The 26,791-nt window shown below is 39.8% G+C and overlaps 1 protein-coding gene across 1 annotated transcript in view; it reads right to left on the reverse strand.

Moving 5' to 3' along the window:
• The window catches only part of LOC103092368 (uncharacterized), a 1,666,349-nt gene that overhangs the window by 1,385,691 nt on the left and 253,867 nt on the right, over nucleotides 1-26,791 (reverse strand). Inside the window, exons 22-27 of the mRNA XM_056825346.1 lie at nucleotides 22,286-22,561; nucleotides 21,664-21,915; nucleotides 14,346-14,621; nucleotides 13,724-13,975; nucleotides 2,764-3,039; nucleotides 2,133-2,384 (exon numbers count right to left, since the gene is read on the reverse strand). Of these exons, the coding sequence (XP_056681324.1) occupies nucleotides 2,133-2,384; nucleotides 2,764-3,039; nucleotides 13,724-13,975; nucleotides 14,346-14,621; nucleotides 21,664-21,915; nucleotides 22,286-22,561 (1,584 nt within the window). The remainder of the gene's footprint in view (nucleotides 1-2,132; nucleotides 2,385-2,763; nucleotides 3,040-13,723; nucleotides 13,976-14,345; nucleotides 14,622-21,663; nucleotides 21,916-22,285; nucleotides 22,562-26,791) is intronic.

A 26,791-nucleotide genomic window follows, 5' to 3' on the forward strand; every position in this document is an offset into this window, starting at 1 on the left:
AGATTATCTGACTGGAGAAGGAAGATTTAACAGTTATCTTCAATCTCTCTGGCTGTAGCCAGAGTGTCACAATTGTGACTAGACTGACATTTCCTAAACCCTTCTTAATTCTCCTTGTAGGTTAGGGACAAACTTCATCCCTCTCACCTCAATCCACATTCTGTTTGTTACCAATAAACCCTTTACCTGAGAAAAGAAGAGTAAAGAATATTTCTCTGAAATCGCATAGTTCCCCTGGGTTACTTAGAAGGTGGCTGACTAAGACCAGGGGAGTGGAAAGGGTAGCAGGAGGGCTTCAGGTGGAAGACTGGGAGGTGAAGGGTGGAGAGTAGAAAATAGTTTGATTTATTAGCCTTTAGTGATCTTTAGGCAGCTCCAGAGTAATCCCCTCTAGCAGTATCTATCTCTCTAGCCTTATCTCTCATCTATCTCCATTATAACTAGGCAACCTCAGGTGTCCCCTAGTAGCAGCTCTCTAGTCACAAGCCAGAATATCCAGTTTCCACAACCAGAAATATTTACACAGATTATCTCTTATATTACAAAATGGACTGGTGGGGAGGGAAGCAGTATAAGGGATGGAGAGGGTTGGGAGGTAGTTTTAAAAGACTTCAGAAAATAAGGAGGGAAATAAGAAGGGATGGGGTAGAAAGGGTAGTGAAATAAGGGTGGAAACTAGGAGGGCTGATTAAAAGTAGATTATAGAAGGAAATAGTGAACGAAGAAAATGCAGAACTACAAGTAGAAAGCAAAATGTTGGGAAATACATATCTGGTAATCATAACTCTGAATGTGAATGGAATGAACAAATCCATAAAACACAAGCAAATAGTAGAGTGGATTAGAATCCAAAACCCTACCATATGCTGTCTACAAGAAACACACATGAGGAAGATAGATATGCATAGGGTGAAAGTAAGAGGATGGAGCCAAATCTATTGGGCATCAACTGATAAAAAGAAGGCAGGAGTCGCAATCATGATATCTGACAAAGCCAAAGCAAAAATAAATCTAGTTAAAAGAGATAGGGAAGGTAATTACATCCAGATGAAAGGCAGTATAGACAACAAGGAAATATCAGTACTCAACATATATGCACCAAATGGCATAGTATCCAAATTTCTAAAGCAGAAACTAGTGGAGCTCAAGGATGAAATAGATAGGAAAACTATACTAGTGGGAGACCTGAACCTTCCTCTATCTGAACTAGATAAATCAAAACAAAAAATAAATGAGAAAGAGGTAAGAAAAGTGAATGAAATCCTAGAAAAATTAGAGTTAGTTGATATATGGAGAAAAATAAATGGGGGCAAAAAGGAATACACATTCTTTTCAGCAGCACATGATACATTCACAAAAATTGACTATGTATTAGGGCACAAAAACATTGCAAACAAGTACAAAAGAGCAGAAATAATAAATGCAACCTTCTCAGATCACAATGCAATGAAAATAATAATTAGTAAGGGTACATGGAGAGGTAAATCAAAAATTAATTGGAAATTAAACAATACGAGTCTCCAAAACTGGTTAGTCAAAGAACAAATCATAGAAACAATTAATTTCATTGAAGAAAATGACAATGATGAGACATCCTTTCAAAACCTATGGGATGTAGCCAAAGCAGTACTCAGGGGGAAATTTATATCCTTGAGTTCATATATTAACAAATTAGCACCAAGGGAAAGGGATTGAAGGAAAGAGTATTGGGCAGTCATTGAACCTGCGGTCCTAGAATTTGGGAGATGAAGAAGGTTGTATATCACTAGGACAGAAGAGAATAATACAATACAAATAACAAGGATGATGAAGACAACTCACATGCTTTTTATACCTACCATATAAAAAGGACCTTTACTCATAGAATGCTATTATATACAGAGAAAATGTAATTCATTTTCCCAGATAAAGAAACTGAGGCCTCAAAAGGTGGAGTCATTTACTACACAGATAGTAGACATAAAAGAAAGGATTCTATCCTAGTTTTATGATTCTGAGCTCAGGGCTCTTTCTACCACAATGCACTGTGCCATGGGACCAGGGGGGGGGAGAGAGTCACTTTTGTCTATTTCTGTCATGCCAGGGAAAGAGAGAGCCCCACACAAAGTTGGGGGCCCAATCCAGATACTCACCATAGATTATAATATTCTTGGTTGCAGTACGCGTCAAACCAGTGAATGAGTTAGATGCAGTACAGGTATAAGTGCCAGCATCACTCAGGGATGCAATAATAGAAAATGTGGCTGAGTTGCTGACTGGTTGTCCATTGTGTAACCAAGTGAATTGTGCTGCAGGGTTAGAATCAGCAACACAGCTCAAGGTAATATTTGCCCCAGGAGGGTACTCATCAGCTGAATGTACAATTGTGGCGATATCTGGGCCATCTGGAAGAAAGAGAAGGATTCCATATTGAGATTATGGCAGAAATAAGGGGGCATCTCCTAGTCTATAACCCATCACCAAGAACCACTGTGTCTCCCTGATCCTCCTTTGAGCTGGGAAATTCACAACTCATCTTCTACTTTTCCAGTGTGGATCTGAACTTGGAAGATCTTAGGGCTTTCTCCAGTTCAGCACCCTGGATGGCCACCCTCCACCAGAACACATGACAAGGCCAATTTGGGCTCCCTAAAGATGAAAGGGGTTGGGAGCCTCAGAGCCTAGCTCTTTAGCTCTCTGAGGAGGGTTGGAATTAGCCTGGCCTCTAGGAACACACCACCAAGCTATAAGTAGGCACCATATAGGAAGAACAAATTTACTCACAGGCAACATCCAGTGTGAATGGATCACTCCTATTGCGATAAAATGGGTTCTCGATTTCACACACATAGGGTCCTTTGTTATAGCTTCTTGTGAGACTGCGGAGAGTGAGTGTCCTCCTATCTGGCGACAGCTGTATCCTGAGACCAGCTGGGGCAACTCCGTTTATGAACCACTTGTAAGCGTGAATTTGACCTGTAGCATTGCAGGTCAATGAGAAGTCTTTGGTCTCCACTGCAGTATTGTTAGAGGTGAGAATGGTAGGTTTGGACAGTGGCGCTGTGCAGAGAATAGACAGAAAATGACTGTGTTGGTTCTTTTTCTTACCTTATAACCAAATAAGTGGTTTGGAAGTGGCCTGTTTAAGACCTTGGCAAGGCAGGAGGCCAGAGACCAAAAACCTGTGATTTCAATGGCAAGGACACCCCTTTCTCTGGTGCAGATCACAACTCCTCCAGGCCTTAGGAAAAGTTCAGCTTCAGTTCCTGTGGCTGACAAAGACATTCACATGGAGCCCAAGCCCCGGGTGCTCAGTCTTTCTGGGCTGAGGCAAGTAGGACTGGGGATGACAGACCCCAGACAGAAAAATCTGGGGAGATTTAATTGCATCTATCCAGAAATTCACTGAAGCACTATCACTATTAGAACAACTTGAAGAAGAACCTGAAAAGATTCAAGTTGTAACTTCTATGTGTGACATACCCACAGATATACCACAAGGGGTGTTTGCAAAATATCAAAATGATATGAGTTAGATTAAATCTATTACTCCTGTTAGGATTGAGGTCAGGGAAGGAATACCATCTAAGATACCACAATACAAATTGAGTAGAGAAGCGAGAGAAGAGATAACACCTATCATAAATAGTTTGCTTGAGCAAGGTATATTGAGAGCTATGGTATCTGAATACATTTACCCACTATTAGCTATTAAATAGAATAAGCTAAATGAAGATGGAACTCCTGCCTGGAGATTTGTGATGGATGTAAGGGCTGTGAATAATTTTATATGAAAAAAAAAACACACTATAACACCATCTCCAGACAATATCACAACTCAAATACCTGCAGAGTCTAGGTGGTACACAGTGTTGGACCTGAGCAACGCTTGCTTCACTATACTGTTGCACCTTGATTCTCAAAATATTTTTGCTTTCCAATGGAGACAAACCCAGCTGTGCTATGCAAGATTAGTGCAAGGATGTTGCGAGTCTGCTTCAATATTTTGTCAACTGTTGCAGAGAGATCTAGCTACCATAACTTTCAAACATAGCAGATTGATACACTATGTGGATGATTTGTTGCTAGCATCTCCTGACCCTAAAACATGTTTGGAAGATTCAAAGAAATTATTGAGAGAACCTTATAAGAGGGGACATAAAGTTTCTAAAAAGAAGATTCAATGGGTCCTACCACCAGTTGAATATTTAGGATTAGTCCTGGAGGGGGACACCAGGAAAATATCTAATAAAAGGAGGGCAGACATACAGAAGCTAGGCACCCCTAGAACTAAGAAAGAACTTAAGAGCTTTTCTGGCGGTTGCTGGTTTCTCAAGGCAGTACATAGTAGGATATTCTCATATTTCCAAGTGCTTGATTGATATGACAAAGAAAGATATTAAAGAACCATTGCAATTAAATAAAGAACATTTACATGCTTTGTCACAGTTGAGAGGAGCTATTTTATCAGTTCCAATTTTGGGAATACTTGATTATATGAAAGAATTCCACTTGTATGTCCATGAAGCAAAAGGTGTTGCTTCTGGAATATTAGCACAGTATTTTGGGTTAAATCTGAGGGCTATTGCATTTTACAGTCCTATCCTTGACACGGTTGCACAAAGAATGGTTCATTGCCTCAGGAGCTTAGTAGCTACAGCTCTAATGGTCAAGAAGTCATATGATATAGTACTAGGATGTAAATTGCATGTGTATTCCGCACATCAAATTGAAAAACTGTTATGGTCGCAGAATATGCATTCATTCACCGATGCAAGAATATCCCAGTATGAAGTCATTTTGTTAGGCAATTATAACATCACAATTCATAGATATGCACCATCGAACCCAGAAACTCTGATCCCTGATTTGCCAATGGATGGAGAAGTATTGCATGATTGGGATCAGATGGTGGAACTCATGCATAGGCCAAATGAATGCCTTAAAGATACACCTCTTATGGATCCAGAAATAGAGTTATACATGGATGAATCCTCTTATGTTCATGATGGGAGAAAATTCACAGGGGCAGCAGTTGTTGACAATGACAAAACTCTTTGGCATGCATCACTGCCAAGCCATGTCGGCGCTTAGGGAGGATCATGGCCCTAGAATTAGCTAGAGGGAAAAGAGCTAATATTTTTCTGGATTCACAATATGCTTTCTCCACGGTGCATTGGTCATCGTACATATGGTAAAACAGAGGGCATAAAACTTCAGCTGGGAAACCAATTGCATATCGCAATCTGATAGATCATATCATAAGTGCTGTAGACTTTCCTAAAGAGGTGGCCATAATCCATTTTAAGGCACACACTCATGGGAAGGACAGAATACCCCTAGGGAATGACTGAGGAGGCACAACATCAAAGTACGCTGCTAGGTTCGATCCTCACCATGTGCTGAATTTCTCTCTGATCAAAAGGCAGGATCTCACTGAAGCCTAGGATGGAGAAGAGATGCAGTCATGGAAAGAGCAGCTAGGTACTAAACTAATCAAGGGTGTCTGGATTGCTCAAGGGGGTAAACCTATTCTCCCTAAAAAGTTATATCAACATCTATGCACTGTAAGTCATGCAGAAGGACATTATGGAGTGCAAGGGATTCTGGATACCATAAAGAGATATTGGACAGCACCAGGAATTACAAAAAATACCATTAGAACTTGTCAGGCATGTGAAACATGCAAGAGATATAATCAAGGACATTTTAAGAGTGCTGCATTGGGAAGCAGACCACTCAGCTATATGCTTTTTCAGTGTATTCAAATTGATTATATCAACATGCCTAGAGACAAGGGATACAAATATGCATTGGTGATTATGGATAAATTGACTAGATGGGTTGAGGCATGTCCATCCAAGAAAAGTGACACTGCTACGGTAGTGAGATTTCTATTCAAGGAGATTATACCTAGACATGGCATTCCTGATACCATAGATTCGGACAAGGGGTCTCACTTTACTTCCCAGATTCTAAAAGTAATCTACACGAATTTAGGGATTAAGTGCAATTACCATTCAGTATATCGACCCCAAGGTTCCAGGCAGGTCAAGCGTATGAACAAAGAACTGAAAACATAAATAGGTAAACTCTGTTCAGAAACACATTTAAAATGGACAGATGTTTTGCCTCTTGATTTGTTCAATATTAGAACCAGGCTTAGGACTGACCTGCATTATATCACCTTTTGAAATGCTACATGGTCAGCCACTTTGGCATGGTAGGACAGTAAGACCACCTTACTTGTCCATCTTAAGAGGGGAATGTGTTCTTCATGAATACTTAAAACAGATACAACGTAGGATTGAAGAACTAAGGAAACTGGGTTTGCTTGGGCAAAGAATACCACTAGATTTTTCATTGCATGAGATAAAACCAGGTGATAAGGTATATGTCAAGAACCTTAATAGAGAATCTCCTACAGAATCAAGATGGATCAGACCAACTAAGGTCATAATGACAATCCCAACATCTATAAAGGTTGATCAAAGAGATCCATAGTTCCATACTTCACATGTGAAATTGCATCACACCCATAATGTTGATTAGCTCTGGGAATATAATCAATAAGCAATGACCGTCCCTACTGACAACACATGAAAGGACATGACTACTTGCCACCAGAATACAGACAAGAGAGTCCTACATATGTTAACATGATTAAGTGATAGCACCCCTGGAGCAAATGCAGCCAGTGTTGCAGCCAAAAGAATAGCATTAGAAGCCTTAGAAAAAGCCTAGATATATTTCTATACAAAGTCTCTGCCAAGAACTAAGTACAGTAAACATTCAATAAATCTTCTAGTGAAAAGTGAAACAACAAGAATTAGCAAACTTGAAATCACTATTTTTAACAAAATCCTGAGAACCTATGCATAATGGTCACACCCATCTGTGAAAAAACATATGTAGACCTTACTTGCTTTTCACGAAGATATACATATGCAAAGCTTACCTCCATGCACGAAGAGAATACATGTAAATCTTACCTGCAGACATAAAGATTGATAAATTCTGACAAACATTCATGAAGATTTCAACTTACTTCCATGCAAATATACTTTTCACTCTTATTTGCACACACATAAAAATGTCACATGCATACATGTTTGTGGTTTGTTCGTGTGTTCTGGGTTCCTGATTGATTATTCCAGTGGATCCTGATTTGAAGACCACATCTTCAATCAAGACTGGAAGATGGCAACTGGCATGCAGACCAGACAGAGGACCAGAGAGTAAGAAAGATTTTATGCAAACATCATTAAAGGACATGGTAGGACTTTGGAACTTTGGAATTTTGGAACTTTTGATCATGAGGGTATGTAAGAATGCATAATGCATGTTACCTCACATATATGCACATATATGCACACATCCTACATAGAATACACTTTAGTAAGATATCTCATAGAATGGGTAAGTACATAACATGCATAGTGGCATAACAAAAGACACATTGATACAAATTTCTGTGGAAAACTCAAAGATTTCTTTTCTGCATGAGTTTGCACAGAAATATAGTATGATGTACATATGTCAATGTGTATGGATCCTATGTACACATGTAAATTACTATTGACTAATGAGCTAACTTTATTTGAGTAATTTATTAATATTCTAACTACTAACATTAGTGACAGCCTAGTGAATTTGTTTAAGTCTTAGGAAAGTAGACATAGAAGTTCTGAAGTATAGAATTTACATTGCATTATGATTGTAGATTAGCATTTGTTAATGATAGTAAACTTTTCGTAGTGACTGTATAGACATTAGGAATTAGGACATTGGCATATTCTTAATGTTAGTGAAATTGTTGGATTGATTTGACAAATGTTACAGGATTTGTTATGTGAAACTATATTCATGTAAATCCCTTACCTAAACCATTTTCCTATACGATTCTTAGCTTAACATCTATGTAGATAGTATAGTTAAGTTAGGATTTTTTTATTCATTTTACGACACAAATATGGTACTGATCCCAAAACCAGGCAGGTCAAAAACAGAGAACGAAACATTTAGATGAATCTCGCTAATGAATATAGATGCAAAACTCTTAAATAGGATCCTAGCAAAAATACTCCATCCAGTCATCACAAGGGTTATTCACTGTGACCAGGTAGGATTCATACCAGGAATGCAAGAATGGTTCAATATTAGGAAAATATAAATCTTAAAACTGCTCAGACTCTACCTTGGAACATTTGGTTAAGGCTATTCCCCATTTAAAAATGGAGGTACTTGATCAGGAATGTACTGGGAATTTTAACATTACTCCACCCATACTTAGGCATACTTTAGGGGAAGATAAAGTTGTAAAACTCCTTACTGGAACAATGAAAAAGTCCCTAATTCATACTTACAGTGAGTCCAAAACCTTAAGCTAGGTCTATTTTTAGATCTAATACAAAAAGGTACTAAGTTCCTATAAAGGTTGAATTAATCAGTAAAAGGTCAAGCAACTTACAAAAGGAAAGCATAACAAAAGAGGTGTGAAGTTTTAGTCTACTCAGAGAAGGTGATAACAAAAGAATATGTGAATTAAGAATGGTAAGTCCTGTGGAAAGCATCTACTGTGATTAGTAGATGTGAAAATTTAGGGGAGCTGACATAAGAGAAATTTTTCTTTAAAAGGAGATGGTTCTCTCAACTTAGGAGTTAGTTGGATCTCAGACTCGTTGGAGTTGCTGGGTCTCTGAACTTAGTTGGAATCTTGTTTGGAACAAAATCTTGTGGTGAGTGGATAAAAGACTGACTTAATTTTCTCTCTTAAAGAGAAAGGCCTAGGCCATTTGGCCTAGGCCCTAGGCCTTTTCCTACTATTTCCTCTTACTCTGTCTCTCCTTTCCCTTAATTCCTTCATTCATTTTAATTAAAATCTCTATAAAACCCAATTGACTTGGGTATTTCATATTTGGGGTTTTTCCCATGGCAACAACTTATTTTTGATATAAAATCAAGACACTAAAATTATTTCTACAGTTTTGGCAATTCACAGTCTTGAACCCACATTTTCATGGTAACAAAAACCATCCACATAACTGACCATGTTAACAAGCAAACCAATAAAAATCACATGGTTATCTCAAAAGATGCAGAAAAAGCCTTTGATAAAATACAGCACCCATTTCTATTGAAAACACTAGAAAGTATAGGATAGAAGGGCCTTTCCTAAAAATAAAAAACAATATAGATCTAAAATCATCAGCAACATCATCTGCAATGGAGATAAACTAGAAGCATTCCCAATAAGATCAGGAGTGAAACATGGATGCCCATTATCACTTCTATTATTTAACAGTATACTAGAAACACTAACAATAGCAATTAGAGAAGAAAAAGAAATTGAAGGTATTAAAATTGGCAATGAGGAGACCAAGCTATCACTCTTTGCAGATGATATGATGGTCTACCTTAAGTATCCTAGAGAATCAACCAAAAACCTAGTTGAAATAATCAACAACTTTACCAAAGTTGCAGGATACAAAATAAACCCACATAAGTCATCAACATTTCTCTATATATCTCCAACACATCTCAGCAGCAAGAATTAGAAAGAGAAATACCATTTAAAATCACCTTAGACAATATAAAATACTTAGGAATCTATCTGCTGAGATAAACACAGGAACTTTATGAACACAACTAAAACACACTCTCCACACAATTAAAAATAGATCTAAACAATTGGAAAATCATTGGTTGCTCATGGGTAGGATAAGCTAACATAATCAAAATGACAATCCTGCCCAAATTAATTTACTTATTTAGTTCCATACCCAAAAAAAATTTTTACTGAGTTAGAAAAAAAACATAAAATTCATTTGGAAGAACAAAAGATCAAAGATTTCCAGGGAAATCATGAAAAAAAAATGCAAAGAAAGGAGCACTTGCAGTCGTAGATCTAAAACTATATTATAAAGCAGGGGTCATCAAAACAAGTTGGTACTGGCTAAGAGACAGAAAGTAGGATCAATGGAATAGACTAGGGGTAAATGACCTCAGCAAGACAGTCTATGATAAGTCCAAAGGTCCCAGTTTTGGGGACCAAAACCCACTATTTGATAAAAACTGCTGGCAAAATTGGAAGACTGTATGGGAGAGATTAGGTTTAGATCAACATCTCACACTCTACACCAAGGTAAACTCAGAATGGGTGAATGACCTGAATATAAAGAAGGAAACTATAAGTAAATTAGGTGCACACAGAATAGTATATTTGTCAGAATTTTTGGGAAAGGAAAGACTTTAAAACCAAGTAAGAGCTAGAAAAAATCACAAAATGTAAAATCAATAATTTTGATTACATCAAGTTAAAAAGTTTTTGTACAAACAAAACTTATGCATCCAAAATTATAATGGAAGCAACAAATTGGGAAAAAATCTTCATTACAAAAACCTCTGACAAAGGACTAATTACTCAAATTTATAAAGAGCTAAATCAATTGTACAAAAAATCAAGCCATTCTCCAATTGATAAATGGGCAAGGAACATGAGTAAGCATCTTCCATATGAAGAAATCAAAACTATTATTAAGCACATGAAAAAGTTTTCTATATCACTTACAATCAGAGAAATGCAAATCAAAACAACTCTGAGTTATCAACTCACACCTAGCAGATTGGCTCATATGACAGCAAAGCAAAGTAATGAATGCTGGTGGGGGTGTGGCAAAGTTGGGGCATTAATGCATTGCTGATGGAGTTGTGAATTGATCCAACCATTCTAGAGGGCAATTTGGAACTATGCCCAAAGGGCATTAAAGAACAGACAGCAGTGATTCTGAACAACTTGGAGGAATCTACGAGAAAAAAACACTATCCACATTCAGAGGAAACACTATGGGAGTAAAAACACCCAAGAAAAACAACTGCTTGAATACATGGGATGAAGGGATATGGTTGGGGATGTAGACTCTAAATTTACATCCTTGTGCAAACAACAACATGGAAATCGGTTCTGATCAAGGACACAAGTAAGACCCAATGAAATTGCACATCAGCTGTGGGAAGGGTAGGTAGAGGGGAGGGAGGGAAATAAAGAGATTATTGTAACCAAAAAAAATTAAATTAATAAAAAAAGAAACGATAAACAAGGGGCAGCTGGGTAGCTCAGTGCATTGAGAACTAGGACTAGAGATGGGAGGTCCTGGGTTCAAATCTGGAAGAACTATACACAGTAACAGCAATATTGTACAAGGATCATCTGTGAAAACTTGGCTACTCTCAGTAATGTAATAATCTGGGACAATCCTGAAAGATTTATGACAGGGAATGTTATCCACTTCCAGAGAAAAAAACTATTGGAGTTTCCTTTCATATTAGTATATTTGTGGTTTTATTTTGGAATTTGGTTACGTATAAATGTGCTCTTACTACAATGTCCCAAATGGAGTGTTTTGTACAACAATAAAAATACAAAAGAAAAATTAAGGAAAAAAGAATTAGTAGAACATTAATGGTCATGATATACCAAGCTCTTTACAGATATTATTCCATTTGATCCCAAGTCACTCAAAGAAACACTGAACAGAATGAGTTCAAAAACAGAAACTTCAGATTTCTCTGAATTAATGCAGAATGAAGTGAGTAGGACCAAGAGGGTGATTTATACAATAACTACAGTGTTCCGAAGTCAAAGAACTTTGAAAAACTTGGGACCTCTGATCAATGCAGTGGCTAACAAGGATTGCAGAAAACCCATGATAATGGGTTACTCACTTTCTACAAAAACCTACAGACTTCCTATGAAATCAGCTGCCTCACTTCAGAAATGGGATGCAGTCAGGGTGTATGTTGCAACAGATATTTTTTGAGCATCAGAATTTGTTTTCCTTGATTGTCCATGTGGCATCATAGGTGTATTTTAATCTTGAAACAATTATTAATATATCAATAGTGCAACCTATATTCTTATATCCTGATTCATGGGCAAGTAGTTCTTGATCATTGTATTTAATAGGTACTGGATTAATTCTGACCACTCTCCAAATCTACAGTCCAAAAGTCAGAAGAATTCCTGGGTAGGCTGCCACAGGGTCCTGGTTCCCACCTTGTCAGACCAGATTCCATACCAGGTCACATGTTTGAATAAACTCCTCCTCCTTGATCTAATGGTTGTCAGTTGAGCCAATGTTAACTCTTATGCCATGTTACATGATCATTAGCTACCTCCCATTCCCCATTCCTTGATCCTCCAATAAAAGATTGAGAAAATATGTAGTTTACTCTTTCTCTCTCTCTACTAGAATCAGAGGAGCACACATTAAGGCTTTTTAAGCACTGTCTCTGAGTCTTTCTTCTTTTATTATATTCCCTCTTTCTCTATATCCCCTTCACCCATTTTCCCTCAGTTCCTAACTCTCTTTCTCAGGTGTCCACCTAGGAATAGATTAATTCATGGCTACAGGCAGGCACAACTCATACCTGTCCCAAAGATTTTAGTTTTCATTAGTGGTAGAAGGTAGAAGGGGGACAGAAAATAGATTTTAGTTAATTGGAAAAAAAAATAAATTAAGAAAAAGAACTTTTCAAATACAGGTGTCAAATACATAGCCTGCAACATTCCCAGGTGCTGCATGAACCAGGGGAAAAGGTAATTGGAAAATAGTTAACAAAAGAAAATGACAAACAGATAATTATATGATAATTTAAAATGTGAGCTTTAGGCATCCTCATGTACAGATTGAGGCGAATAAAAAATCATCCCTCCTCTAAAGTATATGCTGTTGGTGTCTGACTTCCCCAAGGTTACTTCCCCACTTCACAATTCTATCTCTCCCCGCTGCTCTCCATTCAGAACATCCCCATAGTCTAGGAGAGGAAGTTGGGATACCCCTAAGGTTTGTAACAATAAAATTGCATGAAATAAAAGGAAACTAAGGCCAGAGATGATCTCTCTATGAACCTGCTGCCCATTAGTGTGATTATGGGAATGGAGGGTCTGTCATCTGTACATAGGAAAGTCAGACCAGTGAATTAATTGGGCATCAGGAATTCTACTGTGGACCCAGTTACTGGAGGCTAAAGCCAATCATCCCTTTACATGGATAAGAATCAGGTTTCATAGCAGCCATACTTTCATGTGACTTTTTATGCCACAAAGAGGAAAAATATAGGTGCAATAGTGAATCTCTGTGTGTGAAAGGAGACAAAGTTTACATCCTCCTTTCCATCTCCAGAATATCCCTGCCAAACAGGATCAAGGCCAGCCCTGTTGCATGACCAGAGCTTATCCTCCAACCAAGAATTAAAAACATTCTGTGGGTCCATAGCACCAAGGGAAAGGGATGGAAGGAAAGATTATGGAGCAGTCATTGAACCTGCAGTCCTAGAAGTTGGGAGAAAAAGAAGGTTGTATGCTACTAGGACAGAAGAGAATAATACAATATCAATAACAAGGATGATGATGACAATTCACATGTTTTTGGGCCTAACATGTAAAAAGTACTTTCCCCATATAAAATCCTATTATATACAGAGCAAATATTATTCACTTTTCCAGATGAAGAAGCTGAGGATGTGAAAGGAGGAGACACACTTACCACACAGATAATAGACAGAGGAGGAATGATTAAATCCAAGTTTCATGATTCTGAAAGAAGGTTCCTTCTACCACAATGCATTGTGCCATGGGACCACGGAGGCAGAATGTCACTTATGTCTATTTCTCTCCATGTCTATTTCTGCCAGGGAAAGAGAGAGCCCAACACAAAGTTGGGGGCCCAATCAAGCTACTCACCATAGATCATAAGAGTCTTGTTTGCAGAGCGCGTCAAGCCAGTAAATGAGTTAGTTGCAATACAGGTATAGTTTCCGATATGATTCAGGGATGTAATAATAGAAAATGAGGCTGAGTTGCTGACAGATTGTCCATTCTGTAACCAAGTGAATTGTGCTGGTGGGTTAGAATCAGCAACACAGCTCAAGGTAACATTTATCCCCGTTGCGAACTGATCGCTTATATGGTCAATTGTGGCAATATCTGGGCCATCTGGGGGAAAAAGAAGGATTCCATATTTAGATTATGGCAGAAAAGAAGGGCATCTCCTAGTCTGTAACCCATCACCAGGGACCACTGTGATGCTCCTTTGAGCTGGGAAATTCACAGCTCCTCCTCTACTTTTACAGTTTGGATCTGAACTTGGAAGATCTTAGGGCTTTCTCCAGTTCAGCACCCTGGATGGCCACCCTCCACCAGAACACATGAGAAGGCCAATCTGGGCTCCCTAAAGATGAAGGGGTTTGGGAACCTCAGAGCCTAGCTCTTTAGTTCTCAGAGAAGGGACTGAATTAGCCTGGCCTCTGGGAACACACCACCAGGCTATAAGCAGGCACCATATAGGAAGAAGCAATATACTTACAGGCAACATCCAGTGTGAATGGATCACTCCTATTGCTATAAAATGGATTCCGGATTTCACACTCATATGGCCCTTTGTTATCTCTTCTTGTGAGCCTGCTGAGAGTGAGTGTCCTCTTATCTGGCGACAGCTGTATCCTGCTACCAGCTGGGGCAACTCCGTTTATGAACCACTGGTAAGCGTGAATTTGACCTGTAGCCTGGCATGTCAATGAGAAGTCCTTGGTCTCCACTGCAGTAATGTTGGAGGTGACAATGGATGGTTTGGACACTGGCGCTGTGCAGAGAATAGACAGAAAATGACTGTGTTGGTTCTTTTTCTTACCTTATAACCAAATAAGTGGTTTGGAAGTGGCCTGTCTAAGACCTTGGCAGGCTGGAGGCCAGACACCAAGAACCTGTGATTTCAATAGCAAAGCTCCCCCCTTTCTCTGGTGCAGATCTCATATCCTCCAGGCCTTAGGAAAAGTTCAGCTTCAGTTCCTGTGACTGACAAAGACATTCACATGGAGTCCAAGCCGCGGGTGCTCAGTCTTTCTGGGCTGAGGCAAGCAGGACTGGGGATGACAGACCCCTTCATCCAGCACCTGGGCTTGGATTTGAGGCCTTTATAGCTTGGCAGAACCACCAAGAGTTTATGATTCCTTGGCCTGGGCTTTCGGAAGCCAGTGTTCCTTACCTTGACAGCTTGATAAGGATATTGGGAGAGGTTGGTGTGGATAGACTAGGGACAGGCCACAGGGAGACTGTGCTCAGAAAGGGAAACATTACTTTAATTCTGAAGAGGAAAGATAAGGAAAGGCAGAGAGTGGAAATAGATCAGTTAGTATCAGGGAACAAAAGGAAGAGCCTCAGGCTGGGAGTCAGGTCAGACCTGGTTCAAGTCTGGAGATTTCAAACCCACAATAACATCTCTGGTGCCTAGGACATGATTTGTCCACAGGAAGTAGTTCCTACCCTTTACAGAAGATTCTGGAATTCCCTGCTTTGGCCTCTCCCTTTTCCTTAGGTGTTTCCTACCCTATAAGATAAGAATGAGAATGTTGAAGGTGATCTTCAAGCTCAGATATGGTTTTATGCTGGGAATCTAAACTAATGGGGAATAATTTTCCCAGAGTCTTCATGGCCCAAGGAGAGCCCTTTACTTATCTCTAGTTGGAAGTAAGGCCTTGCCACTGAGAGAGATATGTATGCCAGAGCAATCTCTGGGGCACATGCATGAGGATCGTCAGGCTTCTGTCCTGGGTCATCCATGGCCAGCTGTCTTAAAAATAATTTCCAAATTGATAGTCATAAGTTAGAAATATTTCAGCTTCCTTGACCTTTCTCCTTGTTATTTTGGTAGAGCTTGCACTCCATCCCTGGGTCTCCATTGGGAAGTTTAATGTGAGGAAGAGTGAGCCTCCCATTTGTATCCAGTAAAGCCAAGTGACACTGGCCAGGACAGTGACAAATCTGAGGCCAGCTAGCTACCTTTTGTAGTGGGGGGAGAATATGAAGGAACAGTGAGCATTCTCCTGCCATGAAGGCCATGGTAGGACTTTTTGGAAGGTGTTTTGGCAGCATCAATGGATACAGTGACTGACATGACATAGTGACTAGTGGTAGCCTAAGAGGGAGAAAGACCTATGTTCAAATTCTGTCTCAAAATGTTACTGGCTGTGTGTCTTACTAGCAAGTCCCTATCTGTGTCTCAGTCTCCTGATCTGTTAAATGGGTAAAATAATCTCTCAGTCCAAGTATTATTGGACCAAATGAGAACATATATAGAAGTTCTGTATAAATCCTGAAAATAGACCAAACAACGGTTCAGAGGAAGGAAAGTACAGAGTGTGAGTCTGAGTACCAAATGTAGACTCATGCTGTCTGAGCACACAATGCATGGCCAGAAGTATCTGAAAGGCCTGATGCCCTTTTGTGAATGGCTAAGGTTTAATGACAGACCAAGAACACTCAAGGATAGTCTGTAGGCAATAGAGAGTCATGAGCAGAGAAGAGACTAGAGCACACACATATTTAATTGAAGGACCAATTGAGGGCACTAGAGATGCTTAGCCCAAAGAAGAGAAGACTTGAGTGGGAGAGGAGACGTGTCTCCATGGACTGGTGGAGTTATAATGGGTTCTGTGACCCTGCCAGGGGATGTTCAGTGGCTTACATTGATCAGGTGGGGACTATTTTCCTTTCTCCTTACAGCAACATTCAGGTACCCTTTTATCTCTTGTCTATCACAGAACAACCCTTTTTTTAACCCTTACCTTCTGCATTAGAATCAATACTATGTATTGTTTCCAGAGCAAAAGGGCCAGGCAATGGGGGTTAAGTAACTAGCTCAAGGTCACAGAGCCAAAGAGGATCCAGTTTTAATGGACTTGACTCAATGATCATTTCTCTTCCAAAAATGATTTGGGATGCCTTGGAGAACTAACTGAGCAGGATTCCTGGCCTGACTCTGCAACAGTGCTGAGACCCATAAACAGGTTCACATCCAACACAATCCCTTCATGGGTGAGGATGGACTCCAACATTTGCCCCTCTATGATCAGATGCAAATCAGGCTGGCTCAATCATCCCTGGCCTCAGATATTCCTCTCTTGCTATTGGTCTCCTTCTGTCCACTAGGTGGAACTACCAGGTGTGACAAGGAAATCACTTTTAAAAGACTGATATATATTAATTTAAGGTCGACAAGGAATTCAGCTATGTAATTCCTTAATGAAAACTCAAGTCAGTCCTCAACCTTTTATGGAGTTTTAATTACAAACAGGAGGAAGAAAGGAATTAGAGATAGAGAGATAGAGGGAGAGAGAAAGGGGAGAGAAGGGAATAGGGCTTGAATACCCCTTCTGTTTAGGCTGGGCCAAAAGGCCCAAGCCCTTAGATAGCTGGGGCAATGAAAGGAGATCAGTCCCTATTACTCACGTGACCAAATATGGAGAAACAGTCTCCGGGGCCCCCACCTTCAGCTTCCTTCAGCCCAAGCTTCTCAGAGCACACCTCAACCACTCAGACAAACTCCTCAATCACCCCCAGTCTTCAGACCCTCCTATCCTTCAGGAAAACCCTCCAAGTTCCCTCCCCTCAGTCCTCACATCTCCCAATCACCTGTCCATCAATTTCCCTGTGCCAATGGAGGCTCTAGCTTAACCCAGGACCACCCAGAGGTCTCTGGCCTTTGCACATGTCTGTTGAAGGTCATATTTTCAAATAATTAAATCTTTGATCCTTTGCTACAGCCCTTTCTAAATCCTGTTAACCTGAGGAGGATAGAGATTGGAATAATTAAATTTTGATCTAGGCTGCAGCCCTTACTCAATCCTGTTAGGACTGAATAGGGTGGAGATTGATTCCAAGTATCTCCATTGTATCAATTCTAAAATCAATCATGACTCAAAGAAATTCCTGTTCTATGCTTTAAGCATAGGTCAAAGTCCTTTCCATTGTTCAGAAAAGGTTTCTGTCCTAAAGTAAACTTAAGAAGGGAAGAGGAGGAAACTCCCATGCCAATGGGGTTCACATTCCAATAGCCAAGACCCACAATCAATAGGGAATTTTTCAAGTATGAAATTTCCCAATGGTGAAATTTACAACATTTATAAGTCTAAGAAATTTTGAGGTTTACACAGGACAGGAAGAACTCTGGCTCATAAAAAAGTTTCAGAGTAGCAGTTGACACCTAATGTGATCTAGGGCATCTTAACCTCTCTAGGGCTGTCTCTGGATACAACTGACTTCAGTTCCCTGGAAAGATCAGGAAATGTCCAATTAAACAGAAAATCCTGAAAATCCAAAGAGAATTTAATAAAATCAAAAGAAAAAATGCAGAATTAAATAAATCTAGGATCTATTTTTTTCTTAAAAAATACAACTAAACAGATGACCCATTGGTTAATTTCATTAAAGAAAGAGGAAAACATAATTACCAAAAGCAAAAATGAAAAGGATGAATGAGTTAGCAATGAAGTTGAAATTAAGGAAATTCTGAGCAATTATTTTGAGCAATTATGTACCAGCCATAACTCAGAAACAAAGAGTCATTGAAGGGTTACATCTAAAAAGCAAATCGGGAAAGGCTTTACAAAGTTATAATTGTGGATTGTCTTATGGCTCAATTAATATGGAAAGGCATAGAATATGTGGTTTCAGGTTTAGGATGGTATCCTCATGAAATCTGGGTACCCATTGCTAAAGATATACTACAGAAATATTTAGTCTTTCCTATTAGCATACCCCATTACTATTACCACCTACACTCCACAAGGTTAATTTTCTTTTTTGTCCCAACATCCTGTTGTTTTTCCTAGTGTTCTAAGAGATCTTCCAGTATCAGGACCTAATGTTTATGTTGATGCGAATGCTAGTTATAAGGCAGGAGTATACAAGGAAGGTAGCTACCTGTCATTTTTACCACTCCTTTTTCCTCTACCCAACAAAATGAATTAACAGCTGTTTTGCTAGAATTTTGGTTATTTCAGGAGCCTTTCAACCTCATAATGGACTTTAAATATGTTTTTCAGTCTTTGCAAGGTGTAGAACAAGCTGTCATCAGATCTACTCAAAGCAATGTACAAATGTTATTCTGTAAATTACAAACTGTCATATGACAAAGGACACATCCAGTGTATGCCATGCATGTACGCAGTCATACCAATTTACCTGGACCTATTTTTAAAGGAAATGATATCATAGATCAAGCTTTGATTGCTCAATGTTATCTAACTGATATGCAATTAGCTGAGGAATCCATCATAGATTTCACTAAAATAGTACTGCTTTAGGCCAAATGTTGCAACTCACTAAAGATCAAGCCAGGAGTATTGTTAAAAAGTGTCCTAATTGTGTTCCAAACCATCCCCCAATGTATATTGGTGTGAATCCCAGAGGCTTAAGTAGTACAGATATAAGGCAAATGGATGTGACTCACAAACCGTCCTTTGGACGACTTAAATATATCCATGTCACTGTGGATACTTATTCAGGGTTTTTATGGGCTTACTTTTCAGATGCCTGGTCCCCCCAGAACATTTAAAATAGATAATGGACCTGCTTATACTTCCAAACAACTTTTTCTTTTTTGTAAAACTTGGGATATTCAACACCTCACAGGTATCCCATACATTCCACAAGGACAAGCTATTGTGGAGCATAGTAATCAAATACTAAAAATGTTTCTTTTAAAACAAAAAGGGGGAGACAGCACCCCACATCAACGATCGGCAATAACTGTATATACTATAAATAATTTGATCTTTACTTCCAATAATATATCCCGAGCTGAAAATGTTTTCTCTGCATTTTCTTATGAACGAAATTGAGGTACCACTACTCCTGTATTCCCTGCTACAGAAGAAAAATTTGTCATATGGAAAGATGATGATCAATCCTGGCAAGGACCTCACCCAGTGGTCCTGCAAGGCCAAGGCTTTGTTTGTGGCTCCACAGGTAAAGACAGTGTATGGCTCCCTTCCTGCTGAGTTCAAGAGACTGACTGACCATAAAGAGAAGGACGAGAAGAGGACTCCGGAAGCCTCACAAGGAGACTCGACTACGTCTCAATAAGATACTGACTCTTCTACTTCTATTCCAGAATTTAAGTACAGCTCCTGGAATAAAGAGATGGGTTTTTTGGGAACAACCACCTTGGGTAGAGTATGTCGGCATGGGACACACTTTACCGTAAGTCATCTTATATACAAAAACTAATTCTGATATTCCTGGCATTTACCATTTTGAGAGACAAGCTAAGGACAATAATCAGGCCAATAATTGTTTGTGTCTTTCAATTGGACTGGACTAGTTGAGGCACCCCCAGTGTGCCTCACACGAGACCATCCTGAATGCCTGCCCCTCAGATCTCTGCAGGCGCATTATTATGGTCATCCTGACCTGTCAGACTCTTTCTGGATAGGATCTTATCGTGTAGACAAAGGGGTAAAATATAAAGGGTACAGCCAACTGCAATATTTAGTTTGGCTAGGAGAATCTTGTGATGGTACTTGGGGACAAGAAATACCTATTTGTCCTTCTGTGATGGAATATGAACAAAGAGACACTGTTAATATGTTTCCTCCCTTGCTATTGTGTAGATCTAAAAGGGCACCATGTATTCATTGGAAAAATATGATTTGGGTATCTTGGCATAACGACACAAGGTGTATTGGAAAGAAACTGGATTCTTATAAATTTCATCATAGTTTTATAGGAGGATACAGCTTGCCTTTGTGGGTGATGCCCCCAGAGCTAATTGGTTACGTTCTGCTAATTTTATACAGATTTTGATTGATTATGGAAAGACAGCCCTGGCATTGGATAAAGTAAATATGTATCACTATGTTAATGTTTCTAATAATGGAAAAGTCCAAAAACCAGTAAATACAAGTGTTACATTAGACATTCAGACTTGCCTAACAGGGGGATATGCTTTTATACCTACAGTAAATAATCATCCTGAAGCTGAACATTACTGAAATAACAAGCAAAAGAGTTAGATATTTGAATATTGGAATGTAACCTGTAGCAACTGTAGGGTCAGTTACTGTGTAGGATCACAGGTGGATGGGCCTGTCTTAATCATTAAGTGACCACGCATGGCCCTTTTTGCCACTGAACATGAAGATTCATAGTATGGTAGCCCAGGGGATCAAATTCTTTATGTATTACAACAAAAAATAAGACCACAACATAAATGATGTATTACGTGTATTGCATTAGGCATAGTAGCATTAGTTTCTTCATTGGCTTCTACTATAATAGATTCTGTATCTTTAGCACAATCAGTATCTAACTTACATTCTCTTGAGAATGACGCCAATCATTTGAAAGCATTGGCTACAAATGTAACCTCAGCATTAGAAAGAGAAAAAGAAATTGATACAAGTTTTTACAAAAGTATTATGATGTTACAGAAAAATATGACTGATCTAACAAATGAAGTAGAATATATCATTGAAAACACACATGAAATGTGATTATAGATATACTGCATTTTGCTTACTATATAAGAGTAAATAATGACACAAAAACATTCCTATATATCCTAAAATCCTATTATATACAGAGCAAATATTATTCACTTTTCCAGATGAAGAACCTGAGGATGTGAAAGGAGGAGACACACTTACCACACAGATAATAGACAGAGGCGGAATGATTAAATCCAAGTTTCATGATTCTGAGTAGAATGTTCCTTCTACCACAATGCATTGTGCCATGGGACCACGGAGGCAGAATGTCACTTATGTCTATTTCTCTCCATGTCTATTTCTGCCAGGGAAAGAGAGAGCCCAACACAAAGTTGGGGGCCCAATCAAGCTACTCACCATAGATCATAAGAGTCTTGTTTGCAGTGCGCGTCAAGCCAGTAAATGAGTTAGTTGCAATACAGGTATAGTTTCCGATATGATTCAGGGATGTAATAATAGAAAATGAGGCTGAGTTGCTGACAGATTGTCCATTCTGTAACCAAGTGAATTGTGCTGGTGGGTTAGAATCAGCAACACAGCTCAAGGTAACATTTATCCCCGTTGCGAACTGATCGCTTATATGGTCAATTGTGGCAATATCTGGGCCATCTGGGGGAAAAAGAAGGATTCCATATTTAGATTATGGCAGAAAAGAAGGGCATCTCCTAGTCTGTAACCCATCACCAGGGACCACTGTGATGCTCCTTTGAGCTGGGAAATTCACAGCTCCTCCTCTACTTTTACAGTTTGGATCTGAACTTGGAAGATCTTAGGGCTTTCTCCAGATCAGCACCCTGGATGGCCACCCTCCACCAGAACACATGAGAAGGCCAATCTGGGCTCCCTAAAGATGAAGGGGTTTGGGAACCTCAGAGCCTAGCTCTTTAGTTCTCAGAGAAGGGACTGAATTAGCCTGGCCTCTGGGAACACACCACCAGGCTATAAGCAGGCACCATATAGGAAGAAGCAATATACTTACAGGCAACATCCAGTGTGAATGCATCACTCCTATTGCTATAAAATGGATTCCGGATTTCACACTCATATGGCCCTTTGTTATCTCTTCTTGTGAGCCTGCTGAGAGTGAGTGTCCTCTTATCTGGCGACAGCTGTATCCTGCTACCAGCTGTGGCAACTCTGTTTATTAACCACTGGTAAGCGTGAATTTGACCTGTAGCCTGGCATGTCAATGAGAAGTCCTTGGTCTCCACTGCAGTAATGTTGGAGGTGACAATGGTAGGTTTGGACACTGGCGCTGTGCAGAGAATAGACAGAAAATGACTGTGTTGGTTCTTTTTCTTACCTTATAACCAAATAAGTGGTTTGGAAGTGGCCTGTCTAAGACCTTGGCAGGCTGGAGGCCAGACACCAAGAACCTGTGATTTCAATAGCAAAGCTCCCCCCTTTCTCTGGTGTAGATCTCATCTACTCCAGGCCTTAGGAAAAGTTCAACTTCAGTTCCTGTGACTGACAAAGACATTCACCTGGAGTCCAAGCAAGGTGCTCAGTCTTTCTGGGCTGAGGCAAGCAGGACTGGGGATGACAGACCCCTTCATCCAGCACCTGGGCTTGGATTTGAGGCCTTTATAGCTTGGCAGAACCACCAAGAGTTTATGATTCCTTGGCCTGGGCTTTCGGAAGCCAGTGTTCCTTACCTTGACAGCTTGATAAGGATATTGGGAGAGGTTGGTGTGGAGAGACTAGGGACAGGCCACAGGGAGACTGTGCTCAGAAAGGGAAACATTACTTTAATTCTGAAGAGGAAAGAAAAGGAAAGGCAGAGAGTGGAAATAGATCAGTTAGTATCAGGGAACAAAAGGAAGAGCCTCAGGCTGGGAGTCAGGTCAGACCTGGTTCAAGTCTGGAGATTTCACACCCACAATAACATCTCTGGTGCCTAGGACATGATTTGTCCACAGGAAGTAGTTCCTACCCTTTACAGAAGATTCTGGAATTCCCTGCTTTGGCCTCTCCCTTTTCCTTAGGTGTTTCCTACCCTATAAGATAAGAATGAGAATGTTGAAGGTGATCTTCAAGCTCAGATATGGTTTTATGCTGGGAATCTAAACTAATGGGGAATAATTTTCCCAGAGTCTTCATGGCCCAAGGAGAGCCCTTTACTTATCTCTAGTTGGAAGTAAGGCCTTGCCACTGAGAGAGATATGTGTGCCAGAGCAATCTCTGGGGCACATGCATGAGGATCGTCAGGCTTCTGTCCTGGGTCATCCATGGCCAGCTGTCTTAAAAATAATTTCCAAATTGATAGTCATAAGTTAGAAATATTTCAGCTTCCTTGACCTTTCTCCTTGTTATTTTGGTAGAGCTTGCACTCCATCCCTGGGTCTCCATTGGGAAGTTTAATGTGAGGAAGAGTGAGCCTCCCATTTGTATCCAGTAAAGCCAAGTGACACTGGCCAGGACAGTGACAAATCTGAGGCCAGCTAGCTACTTTTTGTAGTGGGGGGAGAATATGAAGGAACAGTGAGCATTCTCCTGCCATGAAGGCCATGGTAGGACTTTTTGGAAGGTGTTTTGGCAGCATCAATGGATACAGTGACTGACATGACATAGTGACTAGTGGTAGCCTAAGAGGGAGAAAGACCTATGTTCAAATTCTGTCTCAAAATGTTACTGGCAGTGTGTCTTACTAGCAAGTCCCTATCTGTGTCTCAGTCTCCTGATCTGTTAAATGGGTAAAATAATCTCTCAGTCCAAGTGTTATTGGACCAAATGAGAACATATATAGAAGTTCTGTATAAATCCTGAAAATAGCCCAAACAACGGTTCAGAGGAAGGAAAGTACAGAGTGTGAGTCTGAGTACCAAATGTAGACTCATGCTGTCTGAGCACACAATGCATGGCCAGAAGTATCTGAAAGGCCTGATGCCCTTTTGTGAATGGCTAAGGTTTAATGACAGACCAAGAACACTCAAGGATAGTCTGTAGGCAATAGAGAGTCATGAGCAGAGAAGAGACTAGAGCACACACATATTTAATTGAAGGACCAATTGAGGGCACTAGAGATGCTTATCCCAAAGAAGAGAAGACTTGAGTGGGAGAGGAGACGTGTCTCCATGGACTGGTGGAGTTATAATGGGTTCTGTGACCCTGCCAGGGGATGTTCAGTGGCTTACATTGATCAGGTGGGGACTATTTTCCTTTCTCCTTACAGCAACATTCAGGTACCCTTTTATCTCTTGTCTATCACAGAACAACCCTTTTTTTAACCCTTACCTTCTGCATTAGAATCAATACTATGTATTGTTTCCAGAGCAAAAGGGCCAGGCAATGGGGGTTAAGTAACTAGCTCAAGGTCACAGAGCCAAAGAGGATCCAGTTTTAATGGACTTGACTCCCTGATCATTTCTCTTCCAAAAATGATTTGGGATGCCTTGGGGAACTAACTGAGCAGGATTCCTGGCCTGACTCTGCAACAATGCTGAGACCCATAAACAGGTTCACATCCAACACAATCCCTTCATGGGTGAGGATGGACTCCAACATTTGCCCCTCTATGATCTGATGCAAATCAGGCCGGCTCAAGCATCCCTGGCCTCAGATATTCCTCTCTTGCTATTGGTCTCCTTCTGTCCACTAGGTGGAACTACCAGGTGTGACAAGGAAATCACTTTTAAAAGACTGATATATATTAATTTAAGGTCGCCAAGGAATTCAGCTATGTAATTCCTTAATGAAAACTCAAGTCAGTCGTCAACCTTTTATGGAGTTTTAATTACAAACAGGAGGAAGAAAGGAATTAGAGATAGAGAGATAGAGGGAGAGAGAAAGGGGAGAGAAGGGAATAGGGCTTGAATACCCCTTCTGTTTAGGCTGGGCCAAAAGGCCCAAGCCCTTAGATAGCTGGGGCAATGAAAGGAGATCAGTCCCTATTACTCACGTGACCAAATATGGAGAAACAGTCTCCGGGGCCCCCACCTTCAGCTTCCTTCAGCCCAAGCTTCTCAGAGCACACCTCAACCACTCAGACAAACTCCTCAATCACCCCCAGTCTTCAGACCCTCCTATCCTTCAGGAAAACCCTCCAAGTTCCCTCCCCTCAGTCCTCACATCTCCCAATCACCTGTCCATCAATTTCCCTGTGCCAATGGAGGCTCTAGCTTAACCCAGGACCACCCAGAGGTCTCTGGCCTTTGCACATGTCTGTTGAAGGTCATATTTTCAAATAATTAAATCTTTGATCCTTTGCTACAGCCCTTTCTAAATCCTGTTAACCTGAGGAGGATAGAGATTGGAATAATTAAATTTTGATCTAGGCTGCAGCCCTTACTCAATCCTGTTAGGACTGAATAGGGTGGAGATTGATTCCAAGTATCTCCATTGTATCAATTCTAAAATCAATCATGACTCAAAGAAATTCCTGTTCTATGCTTTAAGCATAGGTCAAAGTCCTTTCCATTGTTCAGCAAAAGGTTTCTGTCCTAAAGTAATCTTAAGAAGGGAAGAGGAGGAAACTCCCATGCCAATGGGGTTCACATTCCAATAGCCAAGACCCACTATCAATAGGGAATTTTTCAAGTATGAAATTTCCCAATGGTGAAATTTCCAACATTTATAAGTCTAAGAAATTTTGAGGTTTACACAGGACAGGAAGAACTCTGGCTCATAAAAAGTTTCAGAGTAGCAGTTGACACCTAATGTGATCTAGGGCATCTTAACCTCTCTAGGGCTGTCGGTGGATACAACTGACTTCAGTTCCCTGGAAAGATCAGGAAATGTCCAATTAAACAGAAAATCCTGAATATCCAAAGAGAATTTAATAAAATCAAAAGAAAAAATGCAGAATTAAATAAATCTAGGATCTGTTTTTTTTTAAATAAAAATACAACTAAACAGATGACCCATTGGTCAATTTCATTAAAGAAAGAGGAAAACATAATTACCAAAAGCAAAAATGAAAAGGATGAATGAGTTAGCAATGAAGTTTAAATTAAGGAAATTCTGAGCAATTATTTTGAGCAATTATGTACCAGCCATAACTCAGAAACAAAGAGTCATTGAAGGGTTACATCTAAAAAGCAAATCCGGAAAGGCTTTACAAAGTTATAATTGTGGATTGTCTTATGGCTCAATTAATATGGAAAGGCATAGAATATGTGGTTTCAGGTTTAGGATGGTATCCTCATGAAATCTGGGTACCCATTGCTAAAGATATACTACAGAAATATTTAGTCTTTCCTATTAGCATACCCCATTACTATTACCACCTACACTCCACAAGGTTAATTTTCTTTTTTGTCCCAACATCCTGTTGTTTTTCCTAGTGTTCTAAGAGATCTTCCAGTATCAGGACCTAATGTTTATGTTGATGCGAATGCTAGTTATAAGGCAGGAGTATACAAGGAAGGTAGCTACCTGTCATTTTTACCACTCCTTTTTCTTCTACCCAACAAAATGAATTAACAGCTGTTTTGCTAGAATTTTGGTTATTTCAGGAGCCTTTCAACCTCATAATGGACTTTAAATA

Source organism: Monodelphis domestica, chromosome 4, assembly GCF_027887165.1.
Source record: "Monodelphis domestica isolate mMonDom1 chromosome 4, mMonDom1.pri, whole genome shotgun sequence".
NCBI lineage: Eukaryota > Metazoa > Chordata > Mammalia > Didelphimorphia > Didelphidae > Monodelphis > Monodelphis domestica.